The 19,286-nt window shown below is 40.8% G+C and overlaps 1 protein-coding gene across 6 annotated transcripts in view; it reads left to right on the top strand.

Moving 5' to 3' along the window:
• pard3bb (par-3 family cell polarity regulator beta b) overlaps nucleotides 1-19,286 on the top strand; it is a 305,148-nt gene that overhangs the window by 160,846 nt on the left and 125,016 nt on the right. For 5 of the 6 annotated variants that reach the window (XM_036568581.1, XM_036568590.1, XM_036568600.1 and 2 more), the window contains 3 exons: nucleotides 4,678-4,762; nucleotides 5,270-5,376; nucleotides 13,695-13,739. In XM_036568581.1, coding sequence (XP_036424474.1) covers nucleotides 4,678-4,762; nucleotides 5,270-5,376; nucleotides 13,695-13,739 — 237 coding nt within the window. The remainder of the gene's footprint in view (nucleotides 1-4,677; nucleotides 4,763-5,269; nucleotides 5,377-13,694; nucleotides 13,740-19,286) is intronic. The other variant, XM_036568609.1, reaches the window with a different exon arrangement.

Raw genomic sequence — 19,286 nt, 5'->3', positions numbered from 1 at the left:
TGCTTATCAGCAGCGGAGGAATGCTTTTTAAGGAAGTGTTGCAATGGTTGATGGGTTTATGTTGAGCTTTTTTCTAATTATTGTGTACATAATCTTGTTATGGTTTTGTTTTTACCACAGTAACATATGTAGGATGGTGACTGTACTGCTGTCAGCAATAGATCTCATATCATGCGAGAGCTGGACACAACATAATTGGAAAATATATTGCTTTTCAAATGGTTATTGTCTTTGTGTAACCTGTGCAGGTCAACACTGTAACCTTTATTCTAAACAATAAGAAATAAATGATGAATAATTAAATTTTACATGAATTTTACATGTTGTCATTCCTAATAGAAATATTTAATTCAGGTTTGTTTCTAGAACCACTTACATAACCTGATTTTTGTATGCTACAAACTCCAGACCACGCAGATTGTTCTCTCAATGAATAAATTAATAATTAAAAAAAAAAAGTATAAATGCATTTATAGTGGTGATGTGCTATTTGACACCATCATGGTTTACACACATGTAAATTCCCTTATTTGAACTGCTATGATATCATCAAATCTCCCCTGACCATCAACAAGATCAGAATTAATACAGGGAGGATTAAACTATCCTTAATGTGCAAAGAAAATGTGTGGTGCCTTGAGTAATACTTGCACATAGTTATTAGCTGTACAGCCCACACAACACAGCTTAGATATAGATGGTCCTGACCTGTTTGTTCTCCACCATAGTAGAATTACACTCACATCTCTGGAAGAAACACGTTTTTTTGCAGACTGTGGCCGATAAGGAGGTGCTTAACTGTGCTGTGGCTTGGTAAAGTTTTGGTAGCAGTGGTTTACGATTAATAACCCTGCTTCAGCTCAGAGAGCCATTGATCCATCATTTTCAGAGGAAATGTCTTATTTTGCCCCTGCTATTCAACACTTTAGCTGATAAATAACTCTGTGTGTGTGGTTGCATGTGTTTGGAATACACAGTAGTTTGAAGAGCCACTTTGTTTCACTCACTTTAACATCGGTTCATCTTTAGTGGAAGTTTAGTGTGCGTGCGTGTTACTGTGTTTGTGTGTAGATGATGAATCACCCTCACCCTCTGCCACACAAACAGATGAGATATGTACTAATACTAATAAACAGTCATCGCTGTGCAGGACCATGAGTAATGATGACTGGTTTGCCTATGCGGAGCCTGCTGATCTATTCGTTTGTCAGGCACGGTTTCCAACCACACTGTGCCAAAACAGCCTCTCCATCATGCAGACAGAGAGAGGGCCGCTTTCCCTGCCACACACTCCGCTCAACACGTCTGAATGCAGCACACTATGCCACTCTTACTTTGCAAATTTTCTGCACTCTTTAATCCAACTTTCAGAGTTTAATAGTCACTTTGAAGAGGCAGTCAACACTAAACTTAACCTTCTGAGGTAAAAGCATTCAAATTCATGTTCATTGGGATATAACAAACGATTTCTCCAGTATCTGTGTTATGTCTGGAAAACTATTCCTTTGCTGATCAAGCCAAGAATATAGTGTTTTACTGCATCTGTAGCCCCACCTCAGTCTGTGACGTAGTGGAGAATCAAATACCCTCTCTTACATTATACCCCAGACACTCCATCCACAGTATTACATATTTGTATTCAAAGCCTGCCACAGCTATTGTGATTTTATCACTTTAATTCTGATTGGCTGTCCACACATCCATGTCTGTGCACTTCTGTGTACCGGTTTTTGTCAGTGCTCGTTTTTCAAAAATTGTTTGAGTTTTCTTCAAAGCATGTAGTGGCTGTATCTATACGCATTTGCCACCAGCAGAGTTTGTTTCTCGTGTGTCTGTTTTTGTCGTAACCCCATTTTGGCAATTGCAAGTGTGCAGTTGGTTGTTTTGTGTATCAATCAAAAATTGCATTCCTGTCAAAGTAGGCAGTTCTTGGCCATGTTTTGCGATGAAACCCACCTGACTCTCTGATGATCAGAGGTCTGGCTAGTGAGGCAGCAGTCGTCCAAATGTTGACAACTAACTGTGGTAGTATGTGTATATATATATATTATACACACTGTTGTCAGAAAGGTTATATCTCCAAAATGATACCTTCACAGGAGAAGGAAAAAACCTAATTTACTTTTAATGTAAGTCAATGGAACCAGACTCGGTCATTTTGGGCCATTTTGGGTTTCTTTTGGTCCATTCTTTATGAAATTTACACAGCTATATACAGGCATTTTCAAATTATGTAAAAAACTGAAAAACAACAAAAATTGAGATACAAGGTTTTGTTCTGACAGCAGCAATGTAATATAATATAATTTGAATGTGGTGTTGTGCTAATTCTATCAGGCAAACCGTGAACTTAAATATTAATATTAGCTAAATATTGTGAACATTGCCTTCCTCACTTCTACCATCATTGCTCTCAGAACCCCATCTCTGCACACACGTTTGCAGACTGCTACTCACATACATTTTTTTAAATATGGAAGCAGAAATCAAGAACATGTGCGGTGGCACTGATCAGACATGTCAGCACTGAAAGTGTGCCAGGTAATACAGACTTGCTGGCATCTGAGAATTTAAAGTATTTGTTGTGACATTTGTGATAATGAACACCACATAAAGGCCCCCTGCATTGGGTTGAGTTCTGCACTGTTGATTTTTGTGAATATTAATCATCCCTTTGTCATCTCTAGCTAGCACTGCGCATGGCCTCAGCCTCAGATAATTTTGAGTCTCTCTTAGATCGTGCTGTTATCATGAGTGAAATAGAGAGGCATACACAGGCTTTCTCTCTCTCTCTCTCTCTCTCTCTCTCTCTCTCTCTCTCTCTCTCTCTCTCTCTCTCTCTCTCACTCACACACACACACACACACACACACGCACAAAGAGTAAACAGATTTTGCTCACTGGTGTGTCTTTGTTTAGTGTGATAGAGACCAGGATGAGCAGGGCCAGGAGGTTGTATGGCCTCCTGGTGCTGGGTAGAATATAGCAGTTGGTGATAATCACTTTAGGCAAATGTGACTCACAAGCTGAGCACACAGTCTTTGTATCATTCTCCTAGCTGCTTTACTCATTTCACTGACTGTTAAAGTAATAGTTCAAAAAATCTAATTTACAAAGTTTCCCCTCTTAACCCATATGCAGTTGATCAGCCAAGACATGTTTCATATTGGAAATTCACTTCTGTAGTTTTTTTACCGGAGCTATGAAGGCTAATATTGCTTAAAAGTGATGACAGTTTATACCCCTCCTCCAATTAGCATTTTCAAACTTCATGTGTGGGTAGATATGGATGTGTCTGTTTTGGGACGAGCCTGTTTTTTTGGCTCCTCATGGCACGGCCTTGTGTACTTTTTTGACCTTTACTGAGCAAATTGTTTCCTTTCAAGATGTATGATACTTTTTGGATAAGATTCAGTTTCATGCCAGTTCTTCACATGTCCAAGTTCAAATACTTTTTGTGACATCCACTGGGAGCCCCATACTAGGTATGTGAATAAGCTCACAAACAGTAAGTTTTGTGGTTAAGTGCATTCTCCATTAGTCTGCTTTGATCATGATTAATAAATGGAGCTATACATAGTTGATCCTTAATGTGCAAAGAAAATATGTAGTGCGTTGAGTAATACATTTCACTTGTAGTTATAAGCTGTACAACACAAAACACGGCTAAGACATAGATGGTCCTGACCTGTTTGTTCTCCACTGTAGTAGAATTACACTCACATCTCTCGAAGAAACAGTTTTATGCTGCAGAATGTTTAATATAAGGACTGTGAAATTTCCCCTATTATGACATACACAGTTGATCAGCCGAGACATGTTTGGTGTCTTAGTGTTTGTTTTTTCTACTGGAGCTATGAAGCTAAAGCTGCTTAAAAGAGGTAAAAATTTATTGCCTTCCGATTAGCATCATGCAAACAGCATGCCTAAATCACATATTTGCCTCAAAACCAGATTAGAATTAGGTGATACCATGCCCTGTTGATGTACATTGTTTTCACTGTCGACGGTCACATTTCTGACATGTAAAGTGGGCAAAGGTCTATTTGCGATTACTCATCCCAGCACAGTTTGAGGTTATACTTTAGACATGCACATTGCACTATGCTAATTGCTGGGGTAAAGGTTTTCAATACTTTTCTGCATCTGCCTTATAGTTCTAACATAAACAAAGGGTCAGACTTCAGACCCTAAACATGTCTTGGCTGTGCATCTACATTTAAAGCAGGGTGGGGGAAACATGTATATTTCATTTCTCAACAAACTATCACTTCTTCAATTCTTTAATATTTTCCATAGCTGCCCTTGCTCACTACACTGCCGTGCTGAGCACACCATATCTCTCTTGTGCCCACACAAAAACACACTTTTACCGTCTTAACTAAGCTTAGACAGACTAGAAATCCGAGTCTTCCCCAGCATTGGTCCCATTATCGTAACGGTGAATGATCATTAAAGCATGCTTGGCGATTGCAGTGTGTTTGAGCTGATAATAGGCTCTGTCTCTGTGTCCGTTTCTCTCTGAGCAGCGGCCACTCCGTCACCTTTGGCTGCACTCTCTCTCTGACCCCAGCGGCCCTCGCTTAAATTAGGCTGCATAATGTTCCTCACACGCTCACCAGAATGCCTCTAATGATGGCCTTTCTCCTTCTCTCTGCTTTGTCTGTTCTTTAACAGTTTCAAATGGGGGTTATGGTGAAGATGAAGCTTACAGGCAGGACGGAGGTTTGAATGGAGTCATGAACCATCGCCCCCATCAGAGGTAGTTCATTTTTTATTCATTTATTTTTTGGATAATACATATTTTTCTCTGGTCTGTTACATATATACAAAATGATAAATACAGTGCCCTTCAGACTGATTGGAATTTTTTATTTTCGTTGAATAATTGAAAAGCTGATAAACAATGACATTTTTATAGCCTTTTTTTCTCAAGAGTCTCAGTAATTCTAGAAAGTACTATGTATTGGTTTCAAAACAGAATGGCAATATCCCCTCAATATCTTTGAATATACAGTTTGCCATTATATAAAGCACAAGAAAAGTGGAATGAAGCTTAGTGCCAGGCATACGTATGGGTCCTTTACTCCAACTATTGTGTTTCTTTTCCTCTCATTAGTTATCTAACCAAGCAAAGCAACCTGGCTTCAACACAAGTTTTCTAGTATTTGGACGAATTGCTTTCTTGCCTCATGTTAATAAGTAAGGCTTTATTTGGATTGTTTTTTAGCCTAAGTGTGGCATGTTATGTTTCTGTGTGTTATGTGAGTTTGGAGTGGGAATCGGGCCCTCGCTCTGCAGAAAGTTCTTTCACTGCTGGAGGTTCTCAGGGTTCAAATGAACATCACGTCAAATCTTCCAAGAGCATGGACCTAGGTAAGACACTTCACCCACTGAACCAAAGGCTACATTCATATTAGTGACTGTAATGCTGTAAGAGCAATAGCAGTGATGTAGCTATGCAGAATATATGAAATCAAAGGAGTGGTATACATACATATGAGTGCAGTAAATAATATTTGCTGTTGTATGCTTTATGTTCAAGGTTTTAATAGGGATTTTGTCCACTCTTTGCTGCAGTAACAGCCTCTACAGCCATTGTCACCAGTGCTTCTCCAGAAGATCTACTTTTCTGCAGACTTTTATGCTGTCTCCCTTTAGCTAAAGCTAATGCGTCTGATACAGCCAGTTAAGGCCTTCTGAAGAAGTTAATTAGCTGGAGTGAATGTGGCAGATTGTCATTGGAACTAGGCTATCTCCAGGACCAGGGTTGGTTACCACTGCTCAACAGGCTTTGCACTAGATGTTAGAATGTTGCCGTGTGGATTTGATTGCATTCAGCCACAAGAGTATTAGTGTGGTTATGATGTTGAATGATTAGTTTTGGATCACAGTTAATCCAAATGATGCTCTGTCATTTCGGGGAGCAGTTATGCTGCTCCAAATCCCAATGCTGGGGAGCTTTATACACCTCTAGCCAGTGCTTGACATTGGGCATAATGACCTAGCTGCTCGAATGCATTCCATTCTGTTGGCAACGTTTTTCTGAGGAGATTGTAAGAGCTGTGTCAGCAATTGGTGCACCTTAAAGTAGCTGAATTGACTAATTAAAAGGGGTGTCTGGATACCTTTGGACATATAGTGTATGCTACCGCATGTGCCCCTCCATATGATGAACATACTAATTAAAAATAGTGGTGATATGCACTCAAGAAACCTTTATACACTGGTGATTGCACTTATGGATCCCCTGCGTATGTATACATGCTTATAGGCATGTAATATACTATACAGCCTAGCACGCCCACATGTGCCTGGCTGAAAGCTCCCACTACCCCATCCCACCCCCAGTGGTTGGATTCCCCAGAGAGAAAAGGAATGCAGACGCACTCAGGCTGCCCCAGTAATCTCTTTTTGATATGAAATGGCAACTGACTGGACTAAGTGCATGTTAGGAAATAGATCAATGCTCATCCTCTATGTAATGCAATTAATCTGTGTTCCACGTTCAAATCTCGCCCCAAAAATCTAATAACAGGCCCTCTTTCCTAGATGCATCACATGCGAACGCAAACCAAATCTGTGTCACATGATGGCTTTTTAACAAACACTTGTGAATGTATTAGGGCCCTTTATTTAATAGAGGACCGATGGGTGGCTCTCTGGTGACTGCAGTGACCGTCGCTGTGGAGGGTGACACAATGGGCAGCAGAATCGGTCCTGCATTCCAATTTCGTGCTGTGTAAAAACCAAATGTAATTTGATTCAGTGTGCGGGTATGAAATTGGATGTACCCGATATGAGCGCTATGATATTAATAATACATAACCAGTAAAGAAAAAAAAGCTCCCCTAGTTCATGAATAATAGAATGTTTAAATTGTGTTTTAATTGAATTTTTTGGCAGCGTACTCATATTCACTTTGGCATGGGCACTTTAAAAAGCGCTGGGTGAGCTGTGCCCCAGGCCTTCTCTCTGGGGGAGGATCCTTGCAGGCATGCATACATTACACTGAGTATAAACCTGTAGAGGAGATTTAGGTTACTGGCCAGCTAATGACTTTGTTCCCTGTTCTATGTGTGGTATTGTTTGTGCTTTGGAAACCTTTTTGTGGAAGTGTGCAGTAAAGCACTGGAACAGAGAGTGCCAAGTCTGCTTTGGCCTGCATCCCTGAAAGCATGGTAATGTTAACCGTACAAGTGTTCAGTGATACTTATTTTACCATTTTGCAATGATCTTTATGCTGAGGGAAAACAGCCTTTGTTTATTGCAGATATTTAATGACATGGAGACATGGAAACAGGTGTAATGATCGACTGGATATCCTATTCATTGTTTGTTACGTCCAGCAGTCACGTAATGGATAAAGCTCTATAAGCTAAAGCCTTGGTGGACTGATTCCCTGATATGGAACCAAGGAATACAGATTTACAGGTTTACTGCTTTACAGATTTAAAGTCTTTTAGGCGTGTAAAAGTGCATCTCTGCATTGCAATATATTGACCTGAAGATGCAGATTTGTCTACATCAATTTTGTAATAATTGAATCAATGATGATCTTATTCACTAAAGTGAATTGTATTTTTTGGTAAAAATACTATCCTTGGGTTATTATTTTTATTTTCAAAATGCAGAAGAAAAGCTTGGTGTATTGATTTTATTATATGTATTCCTTGACTGAGTAAATATTTCCTCCAGTAACCTTTGTTTATTCTGTGTTTCCAGGCCCATGTACAGACCTTTTTGGTTGGCAAGGGGTCAAAGAAAAAAAGGGTGCCCTCAATCTGAATGAAACTGAACAAAATTTACAGCATAGGGCATGTGCTTAAGCAGAGAGGTGGTCTGATCATGTTTCAGAGGAAGGTAAATGTAGTGTTAAGAGCCATAACCTAAGACTCCTAGGTAACTTAAAATAATGCTGTTTCATGTTAATATGAGATTGCTTTTGACATTGAAGCAGCAGTTTACTGTTTTAAGCTGGCAGTGTTATCCACCACTCTTTAAATACTGTGGGAAAAAATATGAGTCATCACTCTATTTAAGCGGATGTTCTCTTCAAGAGCTCCACAGACCATCTCATGAATCTGTTGGTTGTTTTTCCTTTTTGTCCTTCAGTAGCTGTTTTGCAAGTTCCTTGCTGTCAACAATATGGTTGGTTTGTTGTTCAGAATAATTACCTTATGGAATGTGAACCTTTAGGAGTGCTTTATCAGGGGGATTTCCAGCGATATGGTGATGTGTGCATCTGTGACAGACTGCAGTTACTGAGACAAAATCTCCAAAGGCTGATGGCGCTGTGCCAGTGGGGCGCCCAAGCTTTTGGGAAGCTTGAGGAACCTAAGTCAACCCTTTAGCTCTATTCATGGTGCAAGGCTGAACTGAACTTCACCTCGTAAAACGAATCCTGAACAGTGGCAGAGGGAACATTGAATACAATTATTATATACTCCAACCAGGAGGGCACTTGTACAGTCTGAGGTCAAAAGGGCATGGGTCAAGCCCCCTCTGGGGTCTGTCTGTGCATGTCCCTGAGTGTTTTAGAAATAATTCTGAATCCTCCAGAACAGTCGAGTTGAATTATGGTTAAATGCATTGACGCGTTGAATCACTTCCTGAAGAATCACCATCTATTTATGATCACTCCTGAGGTCTACTCTTTCTCTACCTGTGGCTGCCGAGCTGTGGCAAAAGCTAGGTAATAAAGCAAACTTAAAAAGCAGAGATGGGGTGAATTGTCCCAAAAGGCCTACTAGAAAAAGCTCTTGATTACCAGGAGGCTAAGGATGGGAGGAGGATGTGTGGTCGTCCATTAGACTTGCTGGTGCTTTTTTGAGGGCATCTCTAAAGCCTTAGAGAGGATATCAGTGACAGCCCGGTGCCACCCTGCCTCCCTCTGGATGGCGTGAGGGAAGGACAGAGTAATGAGAGCAAGGGACGAGATTAGAGAGGTGCTCTAGGTGCAGATGAGATGAGAGAGATGTGGAGAGGGATGAGGAAGAGAGAACCCACTGGGCCATTGCCTCCAAGGGAGGAAAAGCAGAGTGAAACAGAAATGAAATGTCGCCTCCTGTGAGTCATTTTCTGTAAGGATTTGATGGGTGAGATGGCTCTAAAAATTGAATGCGCACCATGAAAATTGAACACTGCAGCACATTTTCAGATATTAGCTAAGGATGACCCTATTAGCTCTCCCTTTTTTCCCATTTTGCACAGAGTGAGGAATATTTCACTCTGCTAAAACACTGGATGCAGCAGAATTTCAATTACACTTCATTAGTTTTTCACATTTGGTTCCTGTAATGTGATGTTCCAGTAGGAGCACAGCTACACACAACTGATTGGGTTTCATTACTCACATTCTTTCTTTCTCTCTCTCTCTCTCTCGCTCTCGCTCTCTCTCTCGCTCTCGCTCTCTCTAAATGCTCAAACTCATACACAGAAAGTTATTTAGAAGGAATATTAGGAATCATCTTCAGCTCATCTTAATTGTCACCTGGAATGACAAAAGATTAAGGTCACTTTAAGCACTTATTGACTGGAGTAATTAGGCATTGCAGTGTAATACATATCATGTATTTGTTTGTTAAACAGAGATAGTTTAATATTGCACATTAGACTTGCTGATATTCATTAATAAGATGTACTGTGATATTTGATGCAATATTGTTATCTTGACGCTTATAATCCTGAAATACTGATTGCATTATAGTCTAGCAAGTTAGGGTTCCTCTATAGTGATCTGAGGCTTTTTTGATGTTTGTACATCTGTTTTACTGCATTCTTGGTCTGTGCATCCAAAATGCACAAGAGTAGAGTACCAAGGGTCCCACCTGGCCTGAAAAAAGAATAACAATAAATAAATAAATAAATAAATAAAACATTAGAGGAATACAAAAAACGTGAAGATCTCTGCGCCATTATACAAAGAGCCATCAGTTTTGTTCATAGACCAAAAATCCCCCAAAATGTATTGCTATCAATACATTATTGCTGTCAAAAAAAAGCTACATATGCATACATTTAATATATTATGCATGAAATGTTTTCTTTTTTCTTATGTTATAATATCATAAAAAATGAAAAAGTTGATTACCATTAATTATCGTTATACTTCATTTTATACAGCATATGCCCACTGTGCATCATCTACAGTGCATCAAGGCAGTGATTAATGACCCTGTTTAGAGCAGTGAACGTTGTTCTTTAATAGGCAGCAATCTACTTTAGTCTGTTATTAAAGCTGAGTAGATAAAATGTGTGCACAAACAACTCCTACTTTAAAACCTGCTCTAAATTCTTGCGTGAGAGAAGACTTCAGTCATCCATATGAAAACTCGGAGCAATGTGAGTTTCAGTTGTCCTCTTTTCTTGACTTCTTTTGATCAAGCTTTGTCCTAAATGGTAGTCTTTCATGTATGTGTGGGGGTCCAAGGCCAAAGATTGTTATTCTCCTGAGCTTTTCTTCTCACCAGGAGATGAGGAACACACACGGTCGATGAGAGCATACCGTTACCGGGAAGTTAATGCCTACATTATTCATTGACCTATTTCTGTATTGTTTCCACTTCTTCTCTCTGTGGAATGTGCAGAATTAGATTTAGTAATGCTGGAAAACACTATTACCCAGTGTCTGTTTAAGGAAAGGCCTGAGTCCAAATGGAATAACAGGAAAGCTCTGTCCATGGAAGACGCTTACTGAAGTGCAGCAACTTTACCTCTCAATACTGTGTATACTGTGCTGCTGCTGTACTAATATTTCAGTTGAATTCAAGTACTATTAAATAAAATCAAGTATATTTGCCTTACTGAAAGAATACCCAGTGCTGAAGGATTCACTTTTTAACTACCTGTGACCACCTTGAGTAGCTTGCCTTAATATCAGTCTTAGCACCATTTGGACTTGGTCTTGTCTCAGTCTCGGGGTAAGGTGGACTCGGACGTTGTTCTCGAGAGCAGCCGAGTGCAATGCCTCCATCTAAAGTACCTGGAAACTAGACTTTTTTCTGAATTTTTACTGAATATCAGCAATACTTTCAACAGAATAAACCAGTCCTTTTAAATAAAATCTGTTCACTGCCGATTGAGAATCAATAATTGATCCTTTCCATGATGCTTAACTGGATTTTGTATGTTTGCATCATATGATGCTCTCTGGTTTTAGAATTCAAGCATCTGCTAAGAGCAGATTGGAATGTTAATATTACTGTTTTAATTTAATAAAAAAGATAGATGTGTGATGTTTGGTGTATATTTGGTTGACCTTAGATGGTGATTCCTATGTTTTAAAGAAGAAGGTACAGAGAATCACCTAACCATCACTTCCATAGATAGATATAGAGAGAGAGATACATATAGATACACTGATCAGGCATAACATTATGACCACCTCCTTGTTTCTACGCTCATTGTCCATTTTGTCAGCTCCACTTACTATATAGGTGCACTTTGTAGTTCTACAATTACAGACTGTAGTCCATCTGTTTCTCTGCATACTTTGTTAGCCCCCTTTTACCCTGTTCTTCTGTGGGCAGGACCTCCATGGACCCTCACAGAGCAGGTACTATTTGGGTGGTGGATCATTCTCAGCACTGCAGTAACACTGATGTGGTGTTGGTGTGTTAGTGTGTGTTGCGCTGATCTGAGTGGATCAGACACAGCAGTGCTGCTGGAGTTTTTAAACACCTTAGTGTCACTGCTGGACTGAGAATAGTCCACCAACCAAAAATATCCAGTCAACAGCGTCCTGTGGTACAGTCTGTAATTGTAGAACTACAAAGTGCACCTATATAGTAAGTGGAGCTGATAAAATGGCAATGAGCATAGAAACAAGGACATAGGTCATAATGTTGTGCCTGATCGGTGTATCACATATGATAAATAATAATGAATGTACATTACTATTTATTAAAATGCTTCAAACAAATGTCAAAAATTCTAGTTCTTATCACCACCATTGTCAGCAACTCTGTGTCTGTTTCTCTAGATTACCAGATTTCATGTCAAACTATGCTGAATGACTTTACCTCCTAATGATTTAATAATGCAGAACCTTTAAAAAATTCCCCTTTAAATATGTGAAAATGTAACGTAATACCCTTTTTAGTTACTACTCAATAGGTTTATTCACATGATGTTCTGCCAAAGGAGGCAAGAACACACAATGATGTAATGAACATAGGGTTGCATGATTGCTCTGTACGTTCCTTCATAATATTACCATGATTAGGGGCTAGTTTGTTGACTCATTTCATGCTAAAGCTGTCATGGTTAGCCTTCATGACTGAATGCAATGCTTTATAACCCAGTGCATGACAACATGGGTCTGTTAGTGTTTATGTGACCACTGTATTTTGTGGAGCTTTTTAGAGGTTTTATGCAGCATGTGGTCACATGAGCAGAGCACCCCAGAGAGCCTGGTGCTTAGTCTGTTTCGCTCCTCTGCTGGGAAAAATTGACCTCATGAAAAATGAAAAGGATTATTTAAAAGCGATTGCAGTGTAATGAAAACCTATTATTGCTGCTGTCCCTTGCTGCTGCGAGCTGGCTGGCAGCTGCTGCTCTCTGTTTAAATCCTGTGGATTAGCCTAGCCGCTGCCTCTGTCTCTGTCGTTCGCCCAGATTTAACACTATATGTTTGTCAGAGGGCCCAGATGCCTATAGCCTGCTGCTTGTATCAGTCCTGGCACATAGTAATTATACAAATCTCGGCCAGTTTCCAGCCTGCATTTTTATCCCTACAATGACACGCTTCTCAGGTAGCAGCAAGGGAACGAGTGTTAGCTAATGAAAACCATAACCAATTCAAAACATCTTTTTTCTCCCTTTTCTTTAAGTGAGCTGGCTGCATTATTGCCTGAGATTTCTACCCAATAGATGTTCCATTTGCTCTCGGGGTCTTTTTACTGATTTATTTTCCATTTCATGGCACGGCTGAGCTATGGCGAGTGTGAGGCTAAGCGCTAGCGGGCAGGCCGCAGACGTGTAGTTACACACAGGGGCACAGCTGCTCCAGCTCACAGCCTCCTAATGAAACACAAGTCCGGCTTCTGCACACACAGGAGCACCATGTTCTCCAGCTTTAAACAGGCTCAGCGCGCTGCTGGAGAACAGAGGATTTCAGCAGCTGGAAAATTGACAAGGAGTGCAGGCTTGGGGGGTATCAGATACAGTTGTTAAAGTGTCGTATCAAGTAGGAGCATGTATGATCTGTGGAGTCAAAGAAAAGGCCGTTGCCTTTTTTTCTTGTCCAAATGGTGGTAGTTGTTAAAATTCTGTTTGAAAGAATCCCCTCAGATTTGTGAGCTAGCTCATGCCAACCTCAACGTCTTACTCTGTAAAAGAGGCTGTCAGAAAGCACTGGTCTCTCAGCGTGTGAATAGAAGGTGCACACACATGTCTACACGTTCTTTCACCCCTGAAGCTAATCTGTCCATCTTTAGCTAGGCGGAGATGCCTCTGCAGTATATGTGTATTGATCAGAAAGCTCACAGCTGGCCATGTGTATGTAATTAGCGGTCATTAAAAGGTAACCCGAGTGGGCACACTTTTTCTCCCTGCCCTAATCTTCTCTCTCTCTCTTTCTCTCTCTCTTTCTCTCTCTCTCTCTCTCTCTTTCTCTCTCTCTTTCTCTCTCTCTCTCTCTCTCCCCCTCCCCCCTTTCTCTCACTTTTGCTCTCTCTCCTGTCCTTTTCAAGTTGCAGATGAAAGCAAAGTGGCTGCCCTTGCAGGGCAAAAGTCAGGTAAGGAATGCAAGCACACACACACAAACACAAACAGCTGGGTTCAGGCCACAGTGCAGTGGCCTGTTGATAGAGGGATTCCGTCGGGCCTGGTGTGGGACTTGATATTGATGGATGGGGGCCTGAAGCGGTAGAGTCTACAGGCCCAACGTGGCTGGAGATAACAGAGGAGAGACTACCTCTTGTACAGAGTTGCTACAGCAGCTTCATAGTGCTGCCATAAATTCAGAAGGGCTCATCCCAACCGTACAGATCAACTGTAGGCTGAGCCACTCATTTCATACAAACACCTTTTACCTACATTGGTCAGCCTTTTTGTCAGGAACTCCTACCATGGTGGTGCACTTTGTAGGTACAGTTGCTGACTGTAGCCCATCTGCACAGTTTATCGGTCTCACTCTTCCCCATCTATCATTATAAAGGGAGAACCATTAACCAGGTTTTGTTTGAGTGATCCACCATTCTCAGCACAAGACTGACACTTACATGGTAGTGCTATGTTAGTGTGTATTGCGCTGGTGCATGTGTATCAGGCACAGTAGCATTGTTGGGGTTTTTAACACATCATTTATCTGTATGTACACTGCCTGAGGATACTTTTACTAACTAGTATGAATTAGTCCATAACTACTACAAAACTCATAAGTAAATCTAATCTTTAGGTTTTAAACTAAATGTAGTTTTCAGTGAGGAATTTAAGTGTTGGCCTATATCGCTGTTGTCGGAAGAAAACTTCATATCTCCAAAACGACATCTTTACAGGTGAAGGAATAAAACGTACTTTACTTTAAATGTAAGTCAGTAGAACCAGACTTTTTTCCACCTCATTTTGGGTCATTTATTTTGGTCCATTCATCCTGAAATTTACACACAAGGTAAAGGGCAACAGGCATTTTCAAATTATGTCAAAAACTGAAAATAGAGATACGAGGTATTTTTCCAACAGCAGCAATATACAGGCTCTTGAGGTTTAAAGCATCATAAAGAAAGAAAGTAAAATGATAGATTCTGTGTCCATGACACCCCAGTGAGCCATGGTTGTACCCTGGACACAAATGAGCAGTTTAATAGTTGGCTGTAAGGTTTTTGGAGCAATCATGTAGAATACCTTGTATCTCCCTAAAGAACCCTCCAGTGGTCAAGATACGTGTGTGTGTCTCACACCCATCAGGATTTCGTGGCCACATTTTGTCATTGTTGAGGAGTAAAATACTTGATTTAGCAGCGGCATTTCTCATAATTTCAATTTTTTTTCTCACAATGCGCAGTGTAGAAATTTGTGAAGAATATAAGAATTATGAGTCTGATAATTATTTTATAACTGCTTATAAGTATAGTAGAGTTTCTGTCAGAACAAGTAGGAAATTAAGTGTACCTCTGGGGACCAAGTCTCAAAAAGAATATATATTTTTTAAATGTTTTACATCAAAATGATGTAATAAACTCTAGCTACAACAACAAAGTATTGATAGATCTTTCACATTTGGGAAATGTGTATGATTGGTGCTAATAGGTGGAATTCTTCACTCACGTGGCATGTGTGGCCCTCAATCTGATGAAACATGGTTTGACCAGATGCTTGCTTGCCTGTCTTTGTTCATCCTTCTCCCTCTTTTCCACTTTTCTCTCTCTGTTTCTCATCCTCTTCCTCTGCAGTCTGGACCTCAGTTTTGGGTCAGCTGCTGTTACGCTTAAATGAGGAAGATGATAGTGCAGATTAAAGACAGAAGAAAAAAGGGCCTGAGGGTTTTCCCTTCTCAAATACTTCTCTTGTTGCTTCCAGCCAGCACTTTACAGACTGTGGCTTTGATATATGGAGGAAAAGACATGTTCCCATCATGCACTTCACCCACAAAACCTCCCCATGAGACCATACAGTACTGTTGTTTACCTGGAATAAAGTCTTGTTACATTAACTTACATTAAAAGTGAAGAACGTTGTCATTTTGAAGATACATGTTGTTTTTTTTGTTTGTTTTTGTTTTGTTATTTTGCAACATGATTGATAATCAAAATTATAGCCAACAGCCCAGTTTCTTGTTGAAACATCTAAATTTAGTTTTATTAATTTAAAACTATTTCAAGTTTTGAAAACACAGTGTACTTTTTTGTCATGTTTTTTGCCACAATTTCTCTCTAATTGTTGACTAATTATCCTAACTAATTATCCACCTAGATGGACTAAACAAAGTGACCACAATGTGAATAGGGTGAATGTGGCTGAATTTGTAGACGTCAGGCTTGTAGTTGCCATACTTTCTTCTCTCTGAAACTTGGCTATTTTTAAAGAATTATATCCATTTTCTGGAGTGAGACATCTCTATGCATCTTTGCTGTCTCCCATTGACAAGTGCAGCGTCCAGAACTAGCCTTTGACTAATGGCTTGCGTTTTGCATTTGGCATGTGTGATTTTTCTCCATGCTTGCAGTAAGAAAAGGGCCGGTAATATGTTTAATAAAACAATCCATTCTGCTGCAGTTTTTACTGATGCTTGAGCTAATGTTTATTGACAGGCTGCCGAAGGCTTTGCTGACTAGGTGGATTTGGTGGGGCCTGGCGCATAGAAAGGCCCCAAATGCCTCTTCATGAGCTTTGACATATTTAATTAGCAGGATGGTCTTAAGAGCCCTGGCTTCGTGCTTTTAATCTACCTAAAACCTCCCCAGTGCTCTCTCTCTCTCTCTGTCTCTCTCTCTCTCTCTCTCTCTCTCTCTCTCTCTCTCTCTCTCTCGCTATCTCTCTCTCTCTCTAGCTCTCTTTTCCTCCCCCACATTCTGGCCCACGTATCATTTGATTTCTAGCTTCAAAATCCAATTCCCATCAAAATTGTGTTACACCTTCCTCTCACTGAGCTCTGTAATAACTCTCTCTGGCCACACAGCCCGGAGCCATCACACTGGAGTCTTTGGCAAGAAACCGGCCAGAGAGTTTTTAGCAGGTATATGATAAAGCTACTGTCTGTGTGCATCTGTCCCATGTAATATTTTCATCTCATGTGTAATTTTCCTTTGTCCTGTGACTCCTGCTCTGTGTAACAGAACAAAGCTGGTCCAGCCCTGTTGTTGGTGTTGTGTTTTGCGTTTGTGTGTTTAATACAGTAAACAGAGGCAGAAAGGATTAACAGGCAGATTGGCATGTTGTCTGTTCTCATGTTACTGCTGATTTGAATTGTGTATGTGTGTGTGTGTGTGTGTGTGTGTGTGTGTTCACTGTAGAGCCTGTCTGTCTCATATAGGTGGCTATTCAGACTTCCTTCTACTGACGCAGCCCTGCTCACTACCTCTATTACTCACAATTCATTTGCCCCCTCTGTGTCTCTCATTCTTTTTCCTCTCTCTTTCTTCCTGTCATTCGCCATCTTGCTTTCTCAGTTTGAATGTTGCTGTTCTTCTGTGCTCTCTCTCTTTCATTCTCCCCCTCTTTCTCTTTCCCTCTCTCAAATGTTTATTCTGTTGCTCTCTCTCATGATCACTCTCACTTCTCTCACTTCACTCTATTTTTTCTCTCTCTAATTGTGCTCTTTCTCTTTCTCTCTCTCTCTCTCTCTCTGTCTCATTTTGCTCTCACATTGTCACTCTTGCTCTGTCTCTCTCTCCTCTTTCTCTTTGTGGCCTCTCTCTCTCTCTCTCACATTGTCTCTCTCTCTCTCTCTCTCTCTCTCTCTCTCTCTCTCTCTATCTCTCACTCCCACTATCTCTCACTCCCACTTTCTCTCTCATTGTGCTCTATCTCGTGCTCTCTCTCACATTGTCACTGTTGCTCTCTCTCTCACATTCACACTTTCTCTCATTGTGCTCTCTCCTACTCTCTCTCACATTGTCACTCTTGCTCTCTCTCCCTCCCTCTCTCTCCTCACACTTACACTTTCTCTCTCATTGTGCTCTCTCTCATGCTCTTTCTCACATTGTCACTCTTGCTCGCTCTCTCTCTTTCTGTCTCTCTTTTTCTCTCATTGTACTCTCACTCTCATGCTGTCTCTCACAGTGTCACTCTTGCTCTGTCTCTTTCTCTCTCTCACACACTCACATGGTCATTCTTGCTGATCTCAGTCTCTTTCTTCTGTCTCTCTCTTGCTTTCTTTCTTTTTCTCTCTCTTGGTCCTTCTCTCTATCTCATGGTGACTCTTGTCTGTCTCTTTCTCTCTACCTTGCTCTGTTTTTTCCCCTCTCTTACCATCTCTTGCTGGTCACTCTTTTTCTCTTTCTAGCTTTCTCTTGCTCTTTTCCTTTTTCTCTTTCTTGATCTCTCTGTTTCATGGTGACTGTCTCTTTTTTCCCTTTGTTTCATCTCTCTCTCTCTCTCTCTCTCTCTCACACACACTCACACACACACACACACACACTCACTCTCTGATCTCTCTGAGTGGCCTCTTCTCTCCTCCCCTCTTAATTGTGGTGTGCTGTTGATGAAGGAGAGGAAGGGGAGGAGTGTTGAGATTGCTTTCTGTTTTCTCTTTAAAAACTCTGATCCAGACCGCCCTTCTCTCCCTGCTCTCCTCAGACCGCCTGCATCTGTTAGTGTGTGTTTAAATTTAAAAAAAAGGAGTCTGAGCCTCCTGCCAACAGTGCTGAGTGTGGCATTAGAGCAAAGCACCCTGGGAAGGCCGTTCTCTCATTGCTGTATGCTGACCACACGTCCCTCTGCACCCCAAGACCACAGTGCTCTAGTTCCAGAGCAAACACATAGACCTTCCCTCTGTCAAATCACAGAAAACCCCGCGGCCGCCAGTGCTTGGAATTCTGCAGATGGAAAAAATGAGCGGCTGATATATTCCCTCTCTTATTTTTCTAATGTGGTTGGACGAATGAAGCCTCGGGATGATTTTTCACACAAAGTTGCAGAGCTCCTGAGATGCTCATAGGCCCCCGATCCAGCGAGAAATCTGAGCTGTAGAAACAGAACGTGAATATATTCCTGCTGTAAATCACGGAAGCCGTTTTCATGCAAAATGAAATAAACGTAGGGGCTTGTAAAATCAATAGGAGGCTTCGGCTTAGATTTGGGTCTCCTATAAAGCATTCAGCTCCTCCCTTTTGAACACCACGCACCCTTTCATTCTCGCATAGCTTAAGAAAAGAAGAGAATTCGGCTCCGTTTAAAAAATACATTTGACACCCTGGCTGGGGGCTCTGTGAGCGGTAGATGAGAGAAGGGGTAAATTCTCTTTTCAGTGCAAGACGGAGCCCTGAAACAAGGCGTATTTGTGACAGGGAGGAATTTATTGAAGTATTATCCACTCCCTCTTGGATAGAGAGAGCTAGACAGAATGTGCCTGCCTGCAAGGCTGACTCTTTATTCATCTCTATCTCTGAGGCTTATAGTTGACCCACTCTAACAAGCTCCACGCCTCTGTAAACTTAAATCCGGGCTTTTTAGCTCATTCAGGGCCTTCATATGCTCTTTAGATTTGTCTTGAGTTAAAAAGTATGCTCATTGAACTTCAGAGGTAAGACATCCAATGAACTGTTTGTCACTGTCTGAATTGCAGGCCATCCTCATCCTCCTCTGGAAGAAAGGCCCTTTTATTCATTGTTAATTTGTATGTA

This window comes from Colossoma macropomum, unplaced genomic scaffold (genome assembly GCF_904425465.1).
Source record: "Colossoma macropomum unplaced genomic scaffold, Colossoma_macropomum, whole genome shotgun sequence".
Classification (NCBI taxonomy): domain Eukaryota; kingdom Metazoa; phylum Chordata; class Actinopteri; order Characiformes; family Serrasalmidae; genus Colossoma; species Colossoma macropomum.
The sequence above is the reverse complement of the archived record's forward strand: the minus strand, read 5'-3'. Positions and strand labels throughout refer to the sequence as shown.